General features: G+C 48.5%; 1 protein-coding gene across 1 annotated transcript in view; it reads left to right on the top strand.

Moving 5' to 3' along the window:
- Dpp6 (dipeptidyl peptidase like 6) overlaps positions 1-21,795 on the top strand; it is a 434,651-nt gene that overhangs the window by 353,241 nt on the left and 59,615 nt on the right. The window contains exons 12-14 of the mRNA XM_050119955.1: positions 10,139-10,262; positions 11,797-11,835; positions 20,165-20,272. Coding sequence (XP_049975912.1) covers positions 10,139-10,262; positions 11,797-11,835; positions 20,165-20,272 — 271 coding nt within the window. The remainder of the gene's footprint in view (positions 1-10,138; positions 10,263-11,796; positions 11,836-20,164; positions 20,273-21,795) is intronic.

Genomic DNA, 21,795 nt, shown 5'->3' on the forward strand with positions numbered 1-21,795 from the left:
CAGGCTACTCCATCTTCACCTTGACCGGCTGTCCTTGACTGCCCCATTGATCTTCTCCTCCCTGTGTATCCTTTCCTATGCCTAGCAGTATCGCCCCCATGGCTTGTCAGTCTCCTGCTTCCCTACCCACTGGATCTCCAAACAGTAGCTAGAGTAACATTTAAGCCACAGTGGGTCATGAGGCCCCCTGCCCAGAGCGTCTGCAGCTTCTCTCCTCACAGAGGAAAACCAGACAGCTTCTCTAACAGCCTAAGCACTCAGTCACTCAAACCTGCTACTTGACTCTAGCACCTCCTATCGTCTATCACTAGGGTCTTCTATGTCCTGAAAGCCCTTTGGAGAGCTCAGGTTACCTGCTCTCCCCTTCAGAACCAGGGGGTCCAGAGGGTCAGCTTGTCTTTATTGATTTGTTTCTGTTTCTGCCCCGCCTGCAATGTGGAGTGATTGAGGTAGGGATAGACACACACACACACACACACACACACACACACACTTGTAAGTCTACTACCGTTGTGCAACAAGGAGTGGTGCATTATTTCAGTTCAAGACAAATTTGCTCAATGAGTAAGTTAATTTAAATATTAGAACCAGAGTTTCTCTTTCCATAGGATTTTGAGGTCGATCTCTTCATTTGTGCTGGTTATTTTCTGGGGGTGGAGGCTAATGTTTTGGCATTGGACATTGGCGACAGCTTCCATTGAGGAAAAGGGAAATAAGGGGGCTGGAGAGGTGGCTAGTGATTAAGAGTGCTTGCTGCTCTTGCAGAAGACCACGAGTTTGGTTCCAAGCACACCTGCTGGGCAGCTCACAACTACCTGTGACTCCAGTTTCAGGGGACTCTAAAACTGGCTTCCATAGGCACCCCTATGTATATGTGGCATATGTATACAGGGATGTAATAATTAAAAGTAAAAAGTAAGACTTCAAAACTATAAAATGAAATAAGACACTTGCTCTATGCAGGGTATGAGGGATACTTAAAGTGCCATGGGAGTGGGGGTGGGGAGATGTGCCCCGTGGTTGCGGTGAAGCCTGGAGGCCCAAGTTTGACCCAGAACTGACTCACAAAAGCTGTCTCCTGACCTCCCCATGTTCACTGATGTGCTGCGTACACATACAATTTTAAGACATTTTAATGCCCTTGAAAATGTAGAAAGAAGTAACCAGGAATCCTGGAGATGCAGGCATATAGTCAGCAGGCAGGCACGGGGCAGAGAAAGACACCAGACACCTTGTCAGTTTCCCCAGTGCATGGCTGTTCTTCGTCTCCACCCAGCCTGGCTTCTCGGGATGCTGCGTTATGCTGGCCCTGTGAATCCTCCCATGTGGCTCCCAGGCCCTCATTGGTCTATGTAGAAAGAGCTGTGTTAGGCCCTCGGGCAGTGGAGAGCCTCCCTGAGAATGCAGTCTCCGAAGCTGTGACAGCACCCTTCTGCGGACTCTGAAGGGCCAGGGTAGGAGCCACACGTGGGAATGAAAGAGGATCCCATGGAAGTGTTGGGAGCACCTCTCAGACAGTTCAGGAAGCTGCCAAGAGCCGGGGTGTCTTGGGAAATCCATGTCAGGATCAAGAATGGCCCTGCGGCACACCTAATTCATACAAGCACACCATACACATAAAATTAAATAAATAAATCTTTTTGAAATTGCAGTTTAAGAAATATGGATGTACATGTGGATCTGGATATAGATAGAAATAAGGCTATTTATAGGGACGGGTGTATTATAGATCAAGTGTAGGTACAGAGATGGTGCATGCATCTGAGTGTATATCCAGCACGCAGCCTGCACTGCACTCCCAGACTGTACACAAGGACTTGGTGTGCCACTGTTTCCTGGTCAGCTGACACTGCCAATCCTTCCCTACCGCCAGCTCCTCCTCCACACACAGTATCTCTGATCCAGCCTGTGCCAGCACCCCTGTGAAACTCAGCCTTCCTCCTTTCTGGTTTAGGCACAGTGCCACATTGTGGAGGGTCCTGGCTGCTCAATGTGGGAAGCTCTTGCTGGTGGTGGGAATGGCAGTCACTCCAGGCTGGGGAGTGAGAAACCTTTGTGCTATAGAATCACTGCAAACGTTTTCCCAGAATCCCTACCAACCACTGAATTAGCATCTTCCCTGTTTAAAATGCCTAGCCCATAGGAATTGAAAATCAGAGTCTTAGAAGTCTCCTTAGCCGCATTTCCAGGGGAGAAACAGCACAGTCTGGTGCTCATTGCTGTGTCTCAGGTGTCACAGGCACCCAGGGTGTTCTGAGGGTGTTGTCAGGAGACAATCATGAACCATGAACGATGAGCTCTTTGGCAGGCCTGTGAATAGAGCAAACGTCAACGAAAAAGCATCATTGACGTTGACATCTGAGTGTTGGCAGCATTCTGGACAAGGGTTTTGCGTACTGTGTCACAAGGCCAGTGAATCAGCCAATGGTGAACACAAAGGGCTGAAGTGACAGCTAGTCTCCTCCCCTGAGACACAGCTAGCAAACCAGTACACTTGTTTGAGGGTATCTGCCAGAGAACAGGATGTGACAGAAAACAGCCTGCAGCCTGTGTTTAGACATGTCTGCATGCACCGGGGCATGGCAGAATGGATGCACGCCTGCTGTCTGCCTACAACAGGTCAGTGTTTGGTATCCATCCTCCCCCCACCTTCCCATCTCAAGGACCCTGATGCTTCTAGAGCTCCCAAACTTTCCTCACTTTCCTTACATTTCCCCCAGTGACTTACAGAGACCAAAATTGAGGTCCAAAGAGGGCAGCTAAAGACTCCCCTAATCCTTTTCAGGGCCAGGCATGGGTCTCTAAAGCCAGAGGTCATTGCCAACTGAGCTCCTCTCAGGTCTCTCTGGAAGCAGAGCTCCTGCCCTCCACAGTCCCCTCAGAGTCTCGAGGTCAGGAGACATATTCAAAGTGCTTCCCTGGGATCTAAGGAGGTCTGTAAATGCTGAGTCACTAGGTGTGCAGGCCCTGCTTTCCCGTGCATGCTCGGGCTGCGGTAAGTAGGGCTGTAGCCCTGTATTGAACAGAAGGTCCTTAACAGAGTTTGACACAGCTTTAGCAGAGGTAGTGACCAAGCACCAGAGCACTGAATCAGTCAGCGGGCACAGTGAGTCAGCCACAGGGAATCATTAATTTAAGATCAAACATGGAAGGTAAATGTGTGGTAGTTTGAAAGAAAATGGCCCCCATAGGGAGTGACAGTATTAGGAGGCCTTGTTGGAACAAGTGTGTCACTATAAGGGTGGGTTTGAGGTCTCTTATGCTCAAGCTACACCCAGTATGACAGTTCACTTCCTGTTACCTGGGGTTCAAGATGTAGAACTCTCAGCTCCTTCGCCAGCACTGCGTCTACCTGTGCACTGCCGTAAACCTCTGAAACTGTAAGCCACCCCCCAATTAAATGTTTCCATTTTAAGAGTTGTCCTGGTTACAGTGTCTCTTCACAGCAATAGAAGACAGTATGCATTCAGTGGACACCGGGAGATCAGAGTAAGCAAGTTCCCAGTGGCCCGGGTAGATATGGACAGAGTGGCATCAGGACGAAGCTGAGCAGATGATTGGGGTCAAGGCCAGAGTAGAGGAATTTGAAAAAGGAGACAAAAGCCAGATACCAGACCACCCACAGCCATCGTCAGGGGGAAAGACGTGAAGAGGCACACAAGGGTCCTGACACCAAGCAGGTGTCTACAGGCTGTCCACAGCCCAGCATGACTAAGAGAGTGCAGACGTTTCCTTGGCAACAAGATGGTGTCATGAAGCTGGTATCAGGCTGAGCATCAGCGATGCCCTCTCTGGGAGCTGCAGTGATCACTTGCTCTGCCTCAGAATCTGCTCTCTATGTTCTTCTTCTGTGAAAGGAGGGACCAGAGTTCCTGAGGCTCTGAGTCCACAGGGCCCAGAGATTCATTCGATGTGCTAAAGACTCTAGCCTCGCCCTCGAGCACTAGCGTGTTATTTGGTGAGGCTTTGATGAAAGGGACAGCTGTGAACAGACATTTTTGTCCCTCTGCACATCAGCCTGTGTTCCAGGAGAGAAAAGACAGCCCCCGAGTGTGCTTAACTCACAGAATTGTGAAGCTGCTTCTTACAAATGAGTGAGCTGGACCGGGACACCCCAGAAAGCTGTAGTGCCCACTACCCACAGCAATAGGGGCTCTGCTGTCTGAGAAAAGGCTCAGGGGTTATTCTAACTGGATCTCAGGGGCAGAGAGAGTCAAATAGAGCAAGCCACCCATAGACTGGGGCCTTGTGTTGATGGGGGACTGCAAGGAGAGAGCCACAGAAATAAATATCACCCTCTTTCTCCCTTCCCTTTAACCTCTTGACCGTGCCCCTGTAAGGCAATCAGAGCCCCTGACGCCATCTGTTATAGTCACATTAGCATTTAATTGGAGGCTTGTTTACAGTTTCAGAGTCATCAGGATCATGTGGTGGGAAACATGGCGGCACACACGCAGACATGGCTCTGGAGCAGCAGCTAAGAGCTCACATCTGATGCAAAAGTTACAAGGAGAGAGAGAACAAGACTGACTGTTCCTGGCATGGGTTTTTGAAATCTCGAAGTCCATCCCCAGTGACACACCTCTTGCAATAAGGCCACACCTCCTAATCCTTCCTAAATAGTCCACCAACTAGAAACAAACCCTCAAATATATGAGCGTATGAGGAAGCATTCTCATTCAAACCATCACACCAGCCATACTGGGGAGCACCCACAGGAGCACGGAGCAGAATGGAGGAAGCAAAGGACACCTGCAGGGACACATAGGAAACACCCAGCATGCCCTCATATGGCACCAGTAATTTTCCCAGGAAATGCCTAATACATTTTGATGGACAGTGGATAAGTTCGTATATGGAGCCTGTATAGATAGATGTGTGTTGGATGGATAGATAGATGGATAGTAGATAGACTGGTAGGTTGGAAGGGTGTGTGAATGAATGGGTTAGATTGCACTGATGGACAGGAGAAGATAAATGGAAGGAATGGATTGGATTAGATGAGTTAATAAATGGATTGGATGACTGAATAGATGGATTGGATTGGAATAGATGGATGGGTGGGTGGATGGGTGGGTGGGTGGATGGATGGATGGATGGATGGATGGGTGGGTGGGTGGGTGGATGGATGGGTGGGTGGATGGATGGATGGATGGATGGGTGGGTGGATGGGTGGGTGGATGGACAGAAAGAAGTAGATGACAATGAATGAATAATGGATGATGGACAGACAAGAGTATGATGAGTGGATGGACGGGTGGGTGGACAGACAGGCAGCATGATAAACAAACAGACTTTGACTGCATTAGACTAGAATACAGAGAGGGCCTGCATGTATCTTAATAGTTGCCTGATGACTCTGACGACACAGACAGGGCGTGAACTTCACTGCAGGCAGCCTTGTGCTCAGCATTGACAACTTGCTCAAGGTTGCCCTCTACTGAAGCACACCATTTTCCACACAGATGCCCCTCCCACAGTGTGTTCTCTTCCAGCTTGATCCACGAAATAAACATTGCTTTAAGATGCAAGAGTTCACGGGACTTTGTTCCCTTTGCCCTTTATTGCCACCGGCTGTCAAAACCTGTATCGGAATCCCAGAAAAACCAAAAGTGACATGGTACATTAATCCCTGTGAGAGAAACAATATCCATTCATATTTTATGGCAGATAAGTGGGCTAATCAAACATTCATCCAGTGCTCACCAGCAAGCACCTCTGTGCTCCTTAGCCAAGCTGCAAGTGCCCTTCCCATATGCTCCCAGGCAGAGCCTGCTTCCTCCTTAGTACCAGTCCCTGAGCTGAAGTTAAAGACCTGCTCATCCAGCCTCCGTTGAACCTGTAAGCCAGTGCCTGCCCATCAATGCCTACAGTTATTTAAGTAGAACCCTGCTGTCCTTAGCATCTGCTCTGAGTACTATGTGAGTAATTGTGAGTAAATAGCATCCTTTAGACTAGAGAGACCATCAGAAACCTTTCCAGCTTGGGCCCAGCAGAGTGCTTCCTGCAAAGAAAGGGGCTGGAAAGGAGAACTGTTCTGCATCAATGAGGCAGTGACCTGAGAATACACTCTCAGCATTCACAAGTGCACCCATGGAGCAGGCTTTAAGAAGCACCCAAGGTTGGAGAGATGCTCTGCAGTTAAGATCACTGACGACTCTTCCAGAGGACCCAGGTACCATTCCCAGCACCCGCATGGCAACTCAAAGCCATCTGTAACTCCAGTTCCAGGGGCACTGATGCCCTCTTCTGGCCTCTGCAGGCACCAGGCAAAACTCTCACACACATAAAATAGTAAAACAAAAGTGTGCTCCTTGGACACTCAAAGAAATCTAGAAATTTGTCTGAAGGAGATGGAACCTCCAGATCTGAATGTTGGCAACAGGTTCAACAAAGCTGTCTAAGCCAAAGAAATAAGAAATATCCCAGGGCTGGAGAGATGGCTCAGTGGTTAAGAGCATTGCCTGCTCTTCCAAAGGTCCTGAGTTCAATTCCTAGCAACCACATGGTGGCTCACAACCATCTGTAATGAGATCTGGTGCCCTTTTCTGGCCTGCAGGCATACACACAGACAGGAAAGAAAGAAAGAAAGAAAGAAAGAAAGAAAGAAAGAAAGAAAGAAAGAAAGAAAGAAAGAAAGAAAGAAAGGAAGGAAGGAAGGAAGGAAGGAAGGAAGGAAGGAAGGAAGGAAAGAAAGAAAGATCCCATATTGTATCCGTGTACTTTTGTCCAGAACACTTAATGAGAAGAGGATTCAGCAAACAAGCTACATCCCTTCTGTGCCAGGTCCAGCCCCAACTTCCTCAGAAGGGTTATACTTCCCATCTTTCTGGTCCTCTCCCTTGACTGCTTGCTAATTTCTTTTCATTCCACAGTACTGCATCTGTCTAACAAAGCATTTGCACATTCAAAGGACATTGATTAGGGGCAGGGCTGGAAATGGAGACCTATAGTTTGGTCAAATTTTCATATATTTATACAATGTATTTTGCTCATATCTATCCACCACTGTCTCCTCCAACTTCCACTAGTGTCCCACACCACAGCCTCCTTTCCTGTTGTTTCTAATAAGCCCTGAGTCTGATTTGTGCTGCCCATGGTGCAAGCATACGTGGTAGCTATCCACTGGGACATGGACTCCCTGTTAACAGTCACATCCCCAAAGTGACTCCCTCCCAGCCTTCAGTGGCTAATAGTTTATCTGCCCAGGATGAGGCCATGAGGGCCCTGCCCCTAATTGGAATTCTGGCTAGCTTGATCTTGTGCGGATCCTGTGCAGGCAAGCACAGCTGCTGTGCCTTGATGCTTGCAACAGCACCATGCCCAGAAGTCAGCATTGACAACTCCCATCACCAACCACCTCTTAGGCTCTTTCTTCCCCCTCTTCAGCCATGTTCCCTGAGCCCTGAATCAAGGGCTGGTGACAGTTCTTGATGGCCTGTTCCAGAAGTGCCCAGTCCAGCCCCACCCATAGCGTACAGCTTGAGGACAATTTTTTTAGTGACTGTTCTGTAAGTCCTGCTAATGAGTTGGTTTCCAGAAGAGAAGGTTGCGTTCATTCATCTATTTCCACTTTAGTGCTTCATATATTAATCAGGAATAGGAAGTTTAGAATAAGGGTCACTGCATTTGACTACTAGTGTAAGAAGTTTTTATATAACCAAGTGGTGCATAATGAATGTGCCAGCAATTGAAACAGGGACAGGTCCCTCATTAGTGGGAAGGCCGTGAGAGAGGCAATTCTTACAGAGTCCTCATTCTCTCTCCTTGATCACCCACATGAGTAGTGTTGTTGGCAGTCGGGATGGTTATATGTAGCTTCCCACCCACTGCCTGGCTGCCTGTGCACAGCTAACCCAAGAGGTCAGAAGCACACGTTCATCCTCGGGGAGCTTCAAGCTGATACCCTCCATCTGCTGTATGTATATGTATGGCAATGAGTGTGTGTACATGTGTGTACATGTGTGTGCATGTGTGTACATGTGTGTACATGTGTGTGCACACACGCATGGGAGGGTTTACACATGTGTGTGTCTATACGGGGGAATGTGTGTGTGCACAAGTATATGGGGGTAAGTGGGTGTGTACACACCTGTGTGAAGGTGAATGCATGTGTGTGCACACATGTATATATATACATGTGTGCATGTGTGTGTGGAGTACAGCTGTCATATCAGTTTTTTTTCCAGTAACTTGCTACCTTAATTTTTTGAGACAGGGTCTCCACTAAACCTGGAGCTCACCAGTTCATACTGGCAGACCACATGCCCCAGGGAGCCTCCTCCCAGTACTGGGACTACAGGCACACACTCCTAGGCCTGATCTTTCTATAGCATGCCTTGGTTATGGTTTTTGCTGGTGTGATAAAACACCATGACCAAAGAAACTTGAGGAGGAAACGGTTTCTTTCACCTTACAGTTCTTAGTCCATCATCCAGGGAAAAATCAGGGAAGGAACTCAAGGCAGGGGTGTGGAGGCGGGAACTGCAGCGGAGCCAGTGGAGAAGTGCTGCTTACTGGCCTGCTCCTTGTGCCTTGCTTGGTCAGCTTTCTTACAGCACCCAGAACCACCAACCTGTAGGTGGCAGCTTTCACAGTGATATGGACCCTCCCCACATCAATTATTAACCAATAAAACGTACCACAAGCTTGCCCGAAGGACAGTCTGGCAGGGGCATTTTCTCAGTCTTCACATGCCCCATCAAGAGGCTGTGAAATACAGGAGCACCCTTTAGGGTGTGTAGCTGGAAGGACACACTGTCTTTCACAGCAGGTACCAGGACAGGACAATGGAGGAGTCAGACCCTATAAACGCTGTGCCCAGATCCAGATCCACTGGGCCTGCAGGCAAGAGAACAGATGGCATGAACTTGCTTTAGAAATCTCAGGACCCAGAAGGTTGAAATCATGAGTATAGATGTGATGTATTCCTTACCCACAAGGCCTTGAGAGGCTCCCCAGGACTGTGTGGGGCAGTTCCAGGGCCCCTCTCACCCCTACCTAGCGAGTCACATCTTCTGTTTGGAGGGGTTGACCTGTTTCTCAGTTCAGTGACTGGAAATGGTCATCAGGTCGATTTGGGGAATGGGCAACAGTCAGCGATTGGTTTCCTGATTAGTGGAGGTCTTGCTGCAAGTACCCATTCGTTCAGGCCTTTCTGTGGAGCATAAGCTAAGTATAGCAAGGCCTTCTTCCAGTTCACCGGGAGTGCCTGGTGAGTATGCCACTGTTGCCTGTGATAAAAGATCTTATAGGAGCACCAAGTGCTCACTCCCAACAGCAGATCTCATTATAGAGGACAGGCAGGCCACTAAACGTGCTAGCTGGCTTCTAGAACAATCTAGGAAGTCACCTGAGGATACCTATTTGGGGCACTTACTTTCTTGACATTTTCTTCTTCCTTTTCCATATAAAGTGGGGCACTCTAGCCTTGGAGCATCCTGAGTGATAGAATTAATCAGCACAAGCCTCCCGCCCTCCCAATGTTAGTATCAGACCACTCTGCGCATGGTGGTGATTTCAGGTTTGGGTAAAATCCAGCACGTGAAACCAAACTAAGCTCTCCAAAGCCCAGGACCAGAGCCATTGGCCCCAATCCTGGGTATTTTTTTCCTTAAAGAGTGAAAAAAAAAAAAACTGAACCCTCGGTAGCCCAGCCTCAGAGCCTCTGAAACTTAGCCCTCTGAGGCTCCCCTGCACTGCCCCTCACTCAAGGCCCCTCCTCCCTCGCCCTCAGTCCCCACCCCCACCTCTCTGCCAGGTCCTTCTCCACCCTGCATTCCCAGTGAATCAGCTTTTGTAGGGTTGTGCCTTTGGTAAGCCTGTGCCGTGAAATTGAAGTCAGTAGAGCCCCAGCGAGAGCGTGTGACTGACTCTGCTCTCCACACACACACATAACTGGCAGGGCAGCCCCACTGTCCCCATCTTGTTTCAGAGCCCAGCTGGGGCAGGCAGGTGCTGAGGGTTAACTGATCACCCTGATTCTAGGCTGTCCATGAGGCTTTGACTCACCTGTGTTCTTGGATGAGGCCACTTCAGAGCCCCGCACCCACACACACTGGCTGCTGTGTTCAGAAGTGGAGTGTGGCCAGGTCATGGTGTCCATTGCCCCTGCTCACACTCTTGTCTTTGTTTTCAGGGAGTATTACATCACCATGGTGAAGTGGGCCACCAGTACCAAGGTCGCTGTGACCTGGCTGAACCGAGCCCAGAATGTGTCCATTCTGACCCTCTGTGACGCCACCACGGGTGTCTGCACTAAGGTATGGGGACAGAGGAGGGGGCAAAGGAATGGTTATAGCATAAAAGGTGGGTTCCAATCAGGTTTAACTCAGCTTGGTCATTGATGCTATGTCCAGCCTCTGGTTTGGTGCCACCTGGTGGTCAAAACAGGTATTGCTACAAACTCCCTGGGCAGATCAGAGCAGCAGCCGTTAAATCCCACTAAGGGGACTTTGCAGACAAGGGTCTGTTTCCTTTCACACTGGCCACTGCTCTGCTGGGAACACTACTCTCCTCACTCTCTGTTTCCCAAAAGAGGAGAGGACTGGTCCAGGACCCGACCCAGCTCAGTCTCAGTCCAAGCATACCTTTCCCCTGAGTCAGGTGCCCCACACAGGTAGGCAGACCAGCAGTGTGTCTCGAAGCAGAAGGCAGCCCAGGGTACCCTTACCTCCTGTCCAGGGCAGCAGACTCTCCCCTCTGTTCTGTAGGCCAGCCTTCCACACTGCTGAGCCACAGCCTTAAGAAAGTCGCCTCATACTGAATTCAAAAGACCAAGTGAAATGCCAGGCAGATCTTCCAGAGACGGCTCTGACCCCAAGTTTCTATTTTCCAGCAAGGAACACCAGGCTTGGGCAGGTTCACTTAGACCTATGACACCACCAGACAGCTCTCAGCACACTGCTGGGGGTGGGGGGCGTCTCTAGGAGGTCACAGTGACTTGATCCTGCCTCTGACACCTTGTTGGGTTGATATTTCCTCTGGGTTGTTCTGACAGGCTTGCTGAAGGGGAGGGTGAGGCAGGCAGGGCTCAGAGCTCAATATCTGTGCTGAACATTCGAATCTTCTCAGTGCCTGTCCTGATGTGGCCACCATGCAGTAGAAGCAGCCACTCTCGCTGCCACAGACAGTGCGGGACCAGCCCCAGGCTGGTGGCACCTCGGGTGGCAGCAACTGAGCAAAGCAGCCACCTGGTGCTTAGGACATGATTTGTTTTATAAATCTTTGCTCACGGCTCCGGGGAGCAACGTTCATGCATGCTTTGACCCATTTTAACTGGCTTTGTTTTCCATGATTGTTTCTTGGAATTGTAAACTGGAATATTGATCACAGTTCCCACTGGCATACGCGCGCGTGCACACACACACACACACACACACACACACCAGTTCCAAGCAGTGCAGCACCTGACACTTGCCCATGAAGGAACATACTGATCAACAGCAGTGGCCAAGTAGACACATGCCCAGCTAGTGTGGCTGCCAGTTGGGCACAGGCTGGCGAGTGGTGATCACCGAGTATTAGAAATACCATCAGCTTCCACAGGTCGGCTCACTGCTGTGGATGGCCCTGGTTGTGAAGGACAGTGGCATTCTCCTTGCCCGAGGACGGTTGTGCTGGGCTGTGAGCCACAGTATGGGACAAAGAGAGCAGGGATTACCTCTACACTGAGAGGCCTGGGTGCCACTTTGTGCAAGCGCAGTTGCCATGTAGGTGTGATTAAATCATTCTCTGTATGGTGCGGTGCGTGCAGGCAAACAAAAGCGCCTTTCTAATGCTCCAATTCCATTTCAGAAACACGAGGATGAAAGCGAAGCTTGGCTCCACAGACAGGTAATTCCGCATGCCGGACACCATGCTCCCATCACCCTGACCCCCTAGCCTGGTGCTTCTCAACCTTCCCAATGCTGCGACCCTTTATTACAGTTCCTGGTGTTGTGGGAACCCCCACACCATAAAGTTATTTTCGTTGCTACTCTATAACTGTAATTTTGCCATTATGAATTGTATTGTAATGATCTGTGTTTTCCAATGGTCTTAGATTACACCTGTGAAAGGGCCATTCAATGCCCCAAAGGGGTTGTGACCCAGGGTTGAGAACCACTGCCCTAACCCTCCACAGGGTGCCACAGTTTTCATATGCAGGAGTCATTTGGGGATCCCCACCTGAGATCATCCAAGTGTGTTTGCTATTGTGATTGGGGCAGTGTGTGCACAGTCGCCTCTTCTTCATCCTCCCGGGATGCTTGCCAGGCAGTTCTGTAGAAGCCAAGTTCCCTGCGGGGGGGGGGGGGTAATCTGGAGGTCACTGCCCCTCGGGACAGTAATGATGAACATCTCGGCTCCCACTCAGATGATGTAGTTGGTGAACTCAGAATAATGTGCCCTGCTGTGGTGTGTAGCGGCAAGCAGATACCGATGTGGCTGGTACTCCAATTCACCCATCCACTCTTAGGCATGGTTTATAGCTGTGGCCTCTCTTGGTGAGACGTTTCCTCAGGAACTTGGACCCCAGAATCATCCCTGAGATTTTTTCTCTCGTCCATTACTCAGAAAGGCATCTTAAAGCAAGCTCTGAAGGCCGAAGATGAAAAGAGGTTGGGGGTTTGAGGTGTGGCTCATTGGTAAAGCACTTATGCGATGTGCGTGAGACTCTCCGTCCAGTCCCCAGCACTGAAAACAAGAATCAGTCAAAGCGGGTCAGGAGGGCCTGGGGAGGTGGCTTAGTGGGTAAGACGCATCCTGCCCTTGGCGAGGACAGGGGTACATAATGCAGCCCCAGCGCCGAGTGGCTCAAAACGGCCAGTAACTCCAGCTCAGGGGGTCAGACACCCTCTTCTGACCTCCAAGGGCCCTCACACTCACGTGCACATACTCACACAAATACACACAATTTTTTATTAAATGAAGCCTTAAAAGTAAGAGCTACCAGGAGAAACTTAGGCAAATCTCCCCGTGATGCATTTTTTTGGCATAACATACCCAGAAAGTGACACCTCGCCCAATGTTTCTGTTGATTCGTCTCATTCCAACATTCTTGCATTAGACCAAGTTCAGAGGACTTTTTTCTCTTTTATTCTTCCCAAGACAATAAAATTATCCTCAAATCATTCTAGAAAAATCAAAGCAGGTTTAAATTCAAAGAATCATTACACAGAGAGAGCTAGGGATGTGGCTCAGCACTTGCTTAGTGTGCCCAAAGCCCCAGGCTCCACTCACAGCCAAGAATATAAAGGAATTATGAGTAAGAAGCACAGGTGTGTATTTTTATTGGCACGGAGATCCGATTTGTTGAACATCCATTTATCACCAGTGGCCCCTGTATGGGTTACTTTTCAGTTGCTATGATGAAACACAATAGCCAAAAACAACTTATGAATGAGCTTATTTAGGCTTATGATTACTGAGGGATAAGGATCCATCATGGTGGGAGGCCTGACAGCCAGAGGGAGACATGTGGCAAGGACAGGAAGCTGAGAACTCACGTCTTCAGCCAGGAACACAAAGAGAGAAAGTACACTAGAAGTGGGGTGAGGCTCTGAACTTTCAAAGCCTGCCCCAGGGACACACTTCCCCTGGAAATACCACCTCCAGCCAAGGACCACATGTTCAAACACTTAAGCCTGTGTAGGACATTTCTTATTCAAACCTCCTGGGTACCTACGTATACTCTGGCGCTCTTGTGACCACATATCTTTTGTCACTTATCTGAGTAAGTAAAATGAAGGAATGAATTAATTTTTGAAAATCAGTGACATTTCTACATATAGACAAAAATCTGAAAAGAAAACAATTCCTTTTACAAAATCTGTGAAAATAATAAAATACTTAGGAATAAGCTTAACCAAAGAGTCAAAGATCTGTTCACTGAAAACTAAAAAATATTGGTGAAAGAAATTGAAAAAAGACACAGATGAAAAGATGTTCTGTGTTTGTAGATTGGAAGATAGACATTAATAAGAAGCCCACACTATCCAGAATAGCCCATGATGCCCTGTCGTCCCTACCAAGAGTCTAAGGGTACTTTACAAAGAAGTAGAAAAGCCCTAAACCTGTGGTGGTTGACATTGGTGGTCAGCTTGACAAGACCTGAAATCCCCTTGGAGACAGGTCTCTGGGCACATGCGAAGACCCACCACGAAACCAGGTAGCCCCAGTGCACAGTGAAGACCCACCACAAAACCAGGCAACCCCAGTGCACAGTGAAGACCCACCACAAAACCAGGCAACCCCAGTACGCAGTGAAGACCCACCACAAAACCAGGCAACCCCAGTGCACAGTGAAGACCCACCACAAAACCAGGCAACCCCAGTGTGCAGTGAAGACCCACTGCAAAACCAGGCAGCCCCGTTCCACAGCTAGAGCCCTAGTCTGAATAACAAAGAGGACATAAACTGAACACCAGCACTCAATGGTCTCTGCTTCCTGGCTGCGGATGCTGTGCGGACAGATGTTCACACTCCTGCTGCCATACTGTCCTGGGATGTCCTGTCCAACTGAATCAGAATAAACCTCCCTGAAGTCGCTTTTCGTGAGGTCATTTTACAACAGAAATTAAAAACTAATACACATGAGATAGGAGGTTAATACTTAAATATATCAGGAATAGAAACAGCTCAAAACTTTTAAGACATTTGACTTTACATGTATGTGTATACCTGAGCACACATATATGACACCATTTGCATGCAATATCTACAAAAGACAGGAGATGATATCAGATCCCTTGGAACTGGTATTACATACAGGTAGTTGTAAACTGCCTTATGAGGTGAACCCCCCTTGTGTCTCCGGAAAAAGCAGCCAGTGCTCCTAATTGTTGAGCCATCTCAACAGTCCAAAGAGACAACTCAATTTTAGAAAATTATATATAGCTCTCTGTCAAAATAGAAAAAAATTGATATGCGTGTTTCAAAAGAAGATGACACAAATGACCAAAAGATACATTGAAAATGCTCTCCGCCACCAGGGTGAAGTCACAAAGTGAAATAACCGCACAGCTGGCAGGTGTTACCAAAAAGACAAAAGATGTGTATTAGCGACAATACGGAGATGCAGGGAACCCTGACAGCCAATTAGCAAGAATGTAATTCAGGAACATCTCTGTGGAAAATATCACGGAGGGTCCTCAAACAGCTAAAACTAAAATCCCATTGCTGGGTGCATGTCACATTCTGTATGACACAGAAATGACTTCCGTGCCACGACATCACAGTGCACAACAGCCAAGACTACCTGACTGTCCATCAAGAGACAGGGAGGTGAAGACGGAAACACGGATAAAACTAGAGGATACAGATAAGTGGCTGAAGCCGGCACGGAGGGTGGACACTCGGGACGTCGGTTATTCATCTCGTTGCTGCAGCAAAATACCTGACAAACTTGAGGAAGGAAGAGTTTATTTGGCTTAGGTGTTGAAGTGATACAATCCACCATGGCAGGACGTCATGGCAGCTGGTCACATGACTGTATCCACAGTCGGGAAGCAGAGAGATAAATGCTGGTACTCAGTGAGCTTCCTCCTTTCTCTCTCTTTATTCAGGCTGGGAACCCAGACCACCGATGGTGTCACCCACAGAGAGTCTTCCAGCAGTTAATCCTGTTGGGAAACACCTCACAGACAGACCCCAAGTTGTACCTCACCAATGTTCTGGGTGGTTCGTAATCCAGGAAAGTTGGCGGTCAGATTAACCACAGTTGACTGCTTGTTCTCCTTCAAAGGACAGATCGGTAGCTGTTGGGAGTGGGTGATGCTGCAGGACTGTTGGTTGGTTTCAGCTTGTTTTCAGGACAGGTCAGCTTGGGAGATTCTAATGCACAGCACGGTTCAGCCGTTAATGTGCTGTGTTCTTTATATCTACACAGGGCTGGAGGGATGGCTCAGTGGTTAAGAGCACTGGTTGCTCCTGCAGAGGACCCAGGTTTGATTCCCAGATGCCACATGGCAGCTCACCAGCCATCTGTAACTCCAGTTCCAGGGGATCTGATGCCCCCTTTCTGGCCTCCAAGGGCTTCTGCAGGCCCATGGTGCACATAGACTCATACAGGCTTGTAGACATAAATTTAAAGAAAGTGAGATTTATTAGTAGATTCCAACTATGCTTGAAATTAGAAGGATATAATGTATGCATTCATTAACTCCATTTGGTCATTCTTCAGTGCATACATATTTCAAAATCATGTTTTTATTGAATAAATATAAATTTTGTCAATTAAAGAATTTTAGCTATAAAAAATGAATCGGCTTACTCTCCATCAGCATATGTTACATGTGGAATGTACCAGGATGTCAATCCTTTATCAAGGTCTACTAATACTCCATTGTATAAATACACTGCCCTCGACACAATCACCTCTTACCAAGGTAGGGCCATGAGAATTTTAGAAATATAAGTAAAGAATATGAAGACGCATAAAAAAATAACAGGACAGAAACTATAGAAAGCACCAGGAGGGCATTCCGGTGAATGAAAGCCTGAAATCCCCTGTGTTTATTTTTCCACAGCTTTTATACCCAACGTAAAAAAAAAAAAACTTTGTTAACATGATACGTAGGACAACTACACAGCCAATCGCTTTATCACTCTGAGACATGAAATCATTAGTATTCTATAGTCTAGGTCACAGGTTCTGAAGACCGCCCTTCCCCTGTCAGACAAGGTGGAAATGGGCCTGCATTTTTCGGCCTCCACAGACATGCCGTCCTGGGGGTCTGGGGACAGATCCTGCAGCTGTCCACTGTCTTCCTCTTCAGCATGGCGGAGCGGCCACAGAGCCAACACCATCTGGATTTCCCTATATTTTCTGACTGGACATCTCACCATGCGGAAGAAAGCCACCAGCTCAGACCTGGGTGTGAATGCTGAACCCCTGAACAGTGCTCGGGGAACCAGCGACATAAATACAGAGGAACAGCGGCGTTAAATTAATTATTTTTACTGTCTTAAAATGTAAATTTTCAATTAACCAGGCAAGTAGCTGATATTTGAAGAAGCAATCGCATTAAGTGTGAGAGGAACCAGAGCTAAAGAAGGCACAGTGCCGTGAACACCCATTTCAGTAAATGCTTATTAAAAGCACCATGTTCCCTATAAGGGCACTCAAAGACAGGTGTTTCCATCCTGGGCTGCCCTGAGAAGCCACAGTGAGGCTATCTACACACCATGGTCCTGAACCCTGCGAGTTGGCCAGGGCTGCCATGACAAGCCTCAGTAAGGCTGACTGCCCACATACCATGATCTGAGACTCTATATATAAGGGGGTCATAACACTTAGGCACTAGAGAAATCCAAGTTCAAATATTTTCCCGATGTATCAATTTCCCCTAAAGGGAAATTTTGGAATTGATCTGCAAGCCTTCTGCATCCTTAATGCTGTGGTGCTGCAGGGCATCATGGGAGCCTATGTAAGGCTGAGCTGCCATCAGCTGCCAGGAAGTCACTGGCTGCCCCTTCAGGATCATGAGCAGTTCTTATCAGAGGCCACAGGCATGACTTAGGGAGATCCACTGAGGCCATACTCCACTATCCAGCCACCTTCTATGCTCTATAACAGCTTCCCGCACACATCCCAGGAGACCCTGTAGACCCGGGGGGTTCCTGTCTGCTCCAAATGACAAGTTTCCCCGTTGTGCTGCTAGCAGGGTGTTTGGACCACAGCAGTGCTACTGGCCTCGGTGACCATAGCCATCGCATGCCCAGACCTCATCGCCTGCTCTTTTCTTTCCATCTCCTTCCTGGAGCCGCAGAGACTGGAAGGCTGGCTGTGGAGAGAGTTGGGCCAGTTAGGCAGCACAGCCAGAAAACCAGACTCCCCCAACATCAAAGAAGAGGTAGAATTGGTATTAAAATCCTGGTGCTCAGGAGCTGGAGAGATGGCTCAGCAGTTAAGAGCATTGCCTGCTCTTCCAAAGGTCCTGAGTTCAATTCCCAGCAACCACATGGTGGCTCACAACCATCTGTAATAAGGTCTGGTGCCCTCTTCTGGCCTTCAGGCATACACACAGACAGAATATTGTATACATAATAAAAAAATAAATATTTTAACAAAAATCCTGGTGCTCACATCAAAAAAGCCTTGCCCTTTGTCATTACTGAACTGAAGAGATGGCACAGCCAGTGAAGGGCTTGTCACGTGAGCATGAAGAGCTGGTTCAACCCCCAGAATCTATACAAACAACACAAGGCATTGTGGGACAAGTTTGCAATCCAGACACTGGGAAGGTGGAGATAGGAGGATCCCTGGAATTCACTGACCATTCAGCCTAGCCAAATCAGCACACCCCCAGCCAGTGAGAGACTCTGTCACAGAACACAGGGTGACAGTATCCTGAGGGAGGACAGTCGAGATTGACATCCAGTCTCCAAACACTTACTACATGAGCGGGTTTCCAAAGACTGGCGGATGCCTTCCTCGGCACATTCTGGAAGGTTCTGGAGAGCAGTGGGCCAGTGACCTCAGAAGCTGAGGCCTCTTCAATATGAGTACCATGCTTCTGTGCAGAATTTATCATATTACATTTAATCTTTGTCCAAAGTGCAAACATGTCCCTCCGAAAACTAGGGTGCTCTTGCCTCGGCCATCCACGGTTGGCAAACAGAAGTTCATCTCAAAAGCCAAATTAACGGCTGTTCGTTTCCACTCCCTCTCCTGTTAAATACCACACTCCCAGCTCTAAATAGAAAAATCAATATTTGCAGATTAAAGGTTTCATTTTATTGCAAATATTCATGAAGATTAAATGTCATTTTAATCACATGTTAGTTCATTGCTCTGAGCACATCGTATTTGCATGTGTGTCTTCACTGTGGGGAAATGAGTTTTTCCTGGGCCAGCTGCGTTTTGTTTACTGGTTGTCCTCGAGCTTGCATTAGCAGGCACTTCCAGAATCACAATATAGATACACCTGCGTCATTGTAGGAGCCAGCTAGTTGGCGTTAACTGACGGAAACCTCCAGACTTTGGCTTCAGAGTGTAGAAGAGATGCTACCGAGCCAGAATCTCTCTCTGCCCATCAGTGGCCACTCCCCACAGGACGGGCTAAGGGCTGCAAGTACCTGCCTGCTCACTCTTAGGGTGCCGGAATAGAGCACAGTAGCAGGACACCCCTCAGGCCTTACTTTCAGCTGGTCGCCCTGACCCCAGGGTTGATTTCAGGATGAAGAGACTGTTGTTCAAATGGATGCACCATCTAGCACCTGCCTCTCTGGGGTGTCCCTAGCAAGAGCCAGGCCCGAAAGGGTTCTGTCTGCTGTCTGCTGTATTAAAATAGATACAACTGATCCGTTGGGCATGCCCCCTCAATGGGTAAATCAGTGTGAGAGAGACTTTATTAAGGAAAGAAGACAGGACTAGAAGAGAGGAGAGCGCTGTCTCTGACTGTCTCTGACTGCTCTTCCCATTTGCCTTTGAGCTCTTGTGCGGCAAAAGTCAGTACAGCAGCTTTGCATGCTCAGGCCTTCACAGCAACGACTGAAGTCCAGTGCGTGTCTTCGGGCCTAGTTCCCACTCCTGAGGTGTGCTTGACGTGTGCCAAAGCCCACTTCCTCATGGATCTTTGCATGCTGTGGGCAGCAGTGTTATCTGACTCTGCCGCGGAATGTGATTTGCAAGTGTGTGGAGGGGCAGTAAATGCACATGTTTGTAGGTGTACACGGGTGTGCACATGAGTGTGTGCATGTGAAGGCCAGAGGCTGATGTCAGGTGTCTCCCCCTCATTTTGGAGATGGGATCCCTCACTGAACCTGAAGCTCAGCAAGCACACTAGGCTGACTGGCCGGTAAACATGGGGGATCCACTTGTCCCTGCTCCCACAGCACTGGGGTCGCAGACTCTTGCTGCTGCTCCCTGCTTTTCACGTGGTTCTGGTGATCTGAAGCCAGGTCCTCGTGCTTGTACATCAGGCGCTCTGCCAACTGAGCCATCTCCAGCCCTGCTCTTTGAATTTGGGTGCCCTTTACTGCCCCTTTCTCCCTCTGCTTTTAGAAAACCCAAACCCACTCTCTAGTCCCAAAGAGAGTGAAAACCACATGCAGAACCCCCAACTTCAGTTCCCTCCCTCATTAGAAATCACACATGAAATACCTGAGGGTGCCCCTCCCCATACTCGCTCTACATGCTCCCATCGGCTTGTGTTGACAGACAGGTCACCTCTGTCCACAGAATGAAGAACCTGTGTTCTCCAAGGACGGCCGCAAGTTCTTCTTTGTCAGAGCGATCCCACAAGGGGGCCGGGGGAAGTTCTACCACATCACCGTGTCATCCTCCCAGGTAAACTCCACTACTTTATGTGCTATTGTGCTATTGGTAGAGTAGCCTCATGGTGAGCACACTCACCCCCGGGACCCTAAGGAGCCCAGGAGGCTGATGTTCACAGATGGCTTCCAAGGATGAGGGCAGCCTGCCATTTGTCCAAATGCAGAGATTCTGAGCCGGGCAGTGGCTGGAGTCAAGACCATGAGCATGGGATATGACATTCCTAGCAACAACAGAGGAATCCAGAACTAGCAATGAGGATTCAAGATGTCCTTCTTGACACCCCCCTTCTCAAGGCTGCTGCTCCAGGTCCTTCATAAGTCTCCCCCTAACCCCAGTGCTGCCGCTACCAAGAGCCAGAAGCATTTCTGATCTTAATGATACTGTAGCTGCCACTCACACTCACTTGTCCTGGTCAGGTGACTTAGGATAAGTGCTGCTGGGCAGGGAAGTGGATATCTGGGAATGCTGCCTACAAGCACGGTCACCATGGGAATAGCTGCCTGGATACTGAGTTTTGAGATCTTTGCCCTGAGATGGATGGTGGGCATGTACTTGGCTCTCTGTGTCACCAGCCCCATCCTCTGTGTGCAAGTTTTATTTTAAAGTTAATTAAAGTGATGAAGAATGGGAGCAAGTATGTAAGATATAATTAAGAAGAAGGCTGTTTGGAAACACTGTGGATAGGAAATGAGAGGTACATGCATACGGTGTGGACCCAGAAGAAAGACCACAGGACAATCCCCTCAAGGAATATCTGGGAGGGAGGAAAGAAGGACCCTGAAATGTCTTGGGTCGGAATGATGACTACTTCCGGCTTAGGCAGACATTTCTGTTTTCTAGTCACTTAATCACATGACTTACAGGATGTTAAAACCTGATTTGAGGGGCTGGAGAGATGGCTTAGTGGTTAAGAGCACTGCCTGCTCTTCCAAAGGTCCTGAGTTCAATTCCCAGCAACCACATGGTGGCTCACAACCATCTGTAGTGAGATCTGGTGCCCTCTTCTGGACTGTAGGCATACACACAGACAGAATACTGAACACAGCAGACAATGAAGACTACTGAGACCTCAAGAACAATGGCAATGGGTTTTTGATCCTACTGCACTTATTGGTTTTGTGGGAGCCTAGGCAGTTTGGATGCTCACCTTACTAGACCTGGATGGAGGTGGGTGGTACTTGGACTTCCCACAGGGCAGGGAACCCTGTTTGCTCTTTGTGCTGACGAGGGAGGGGGACTTGATTGGGGGAGGGGGAGGGAAAGGGGAGGCGGCGGTGGGGAAAAGACAGAAATCTTTAATAAATAAATAAATAAAAAGTAATAAAAAAAAACCTGATTTGATTTGTTCACATTCTCACTGGGGCCATTTTAAGCAAGATTTTAAAAATTATGATGCTTGCATTCAATCCCAGTTTCTAAATTCTTGCAGATGATAAGAAGTTGCTGAGAATTCCTTAGCATCCATCAGAAAGTGATACACCCCCCTGGCTCTAGGCACCCACTCTTGCCCTGGCCTCTGCTTGCAAGCCGAGGAC

Source organism: Alexandromys fortis, unplaced genomic scaffold (assembly GCF_014885135.2).
Source record: "Alexandromys fortis isolate MF-2015 unplaced genomic scaffold, M_Fortis_MF-2015_v1.1 scaffold_177, whole genome shotgun sequence".
Classification (NCBI taxonomy): Eukaryota; Metazoa; Chordata; class Mammalia; order Rodentia; family Cricetidae; genus Alexandromys; species Alexandromys fortis.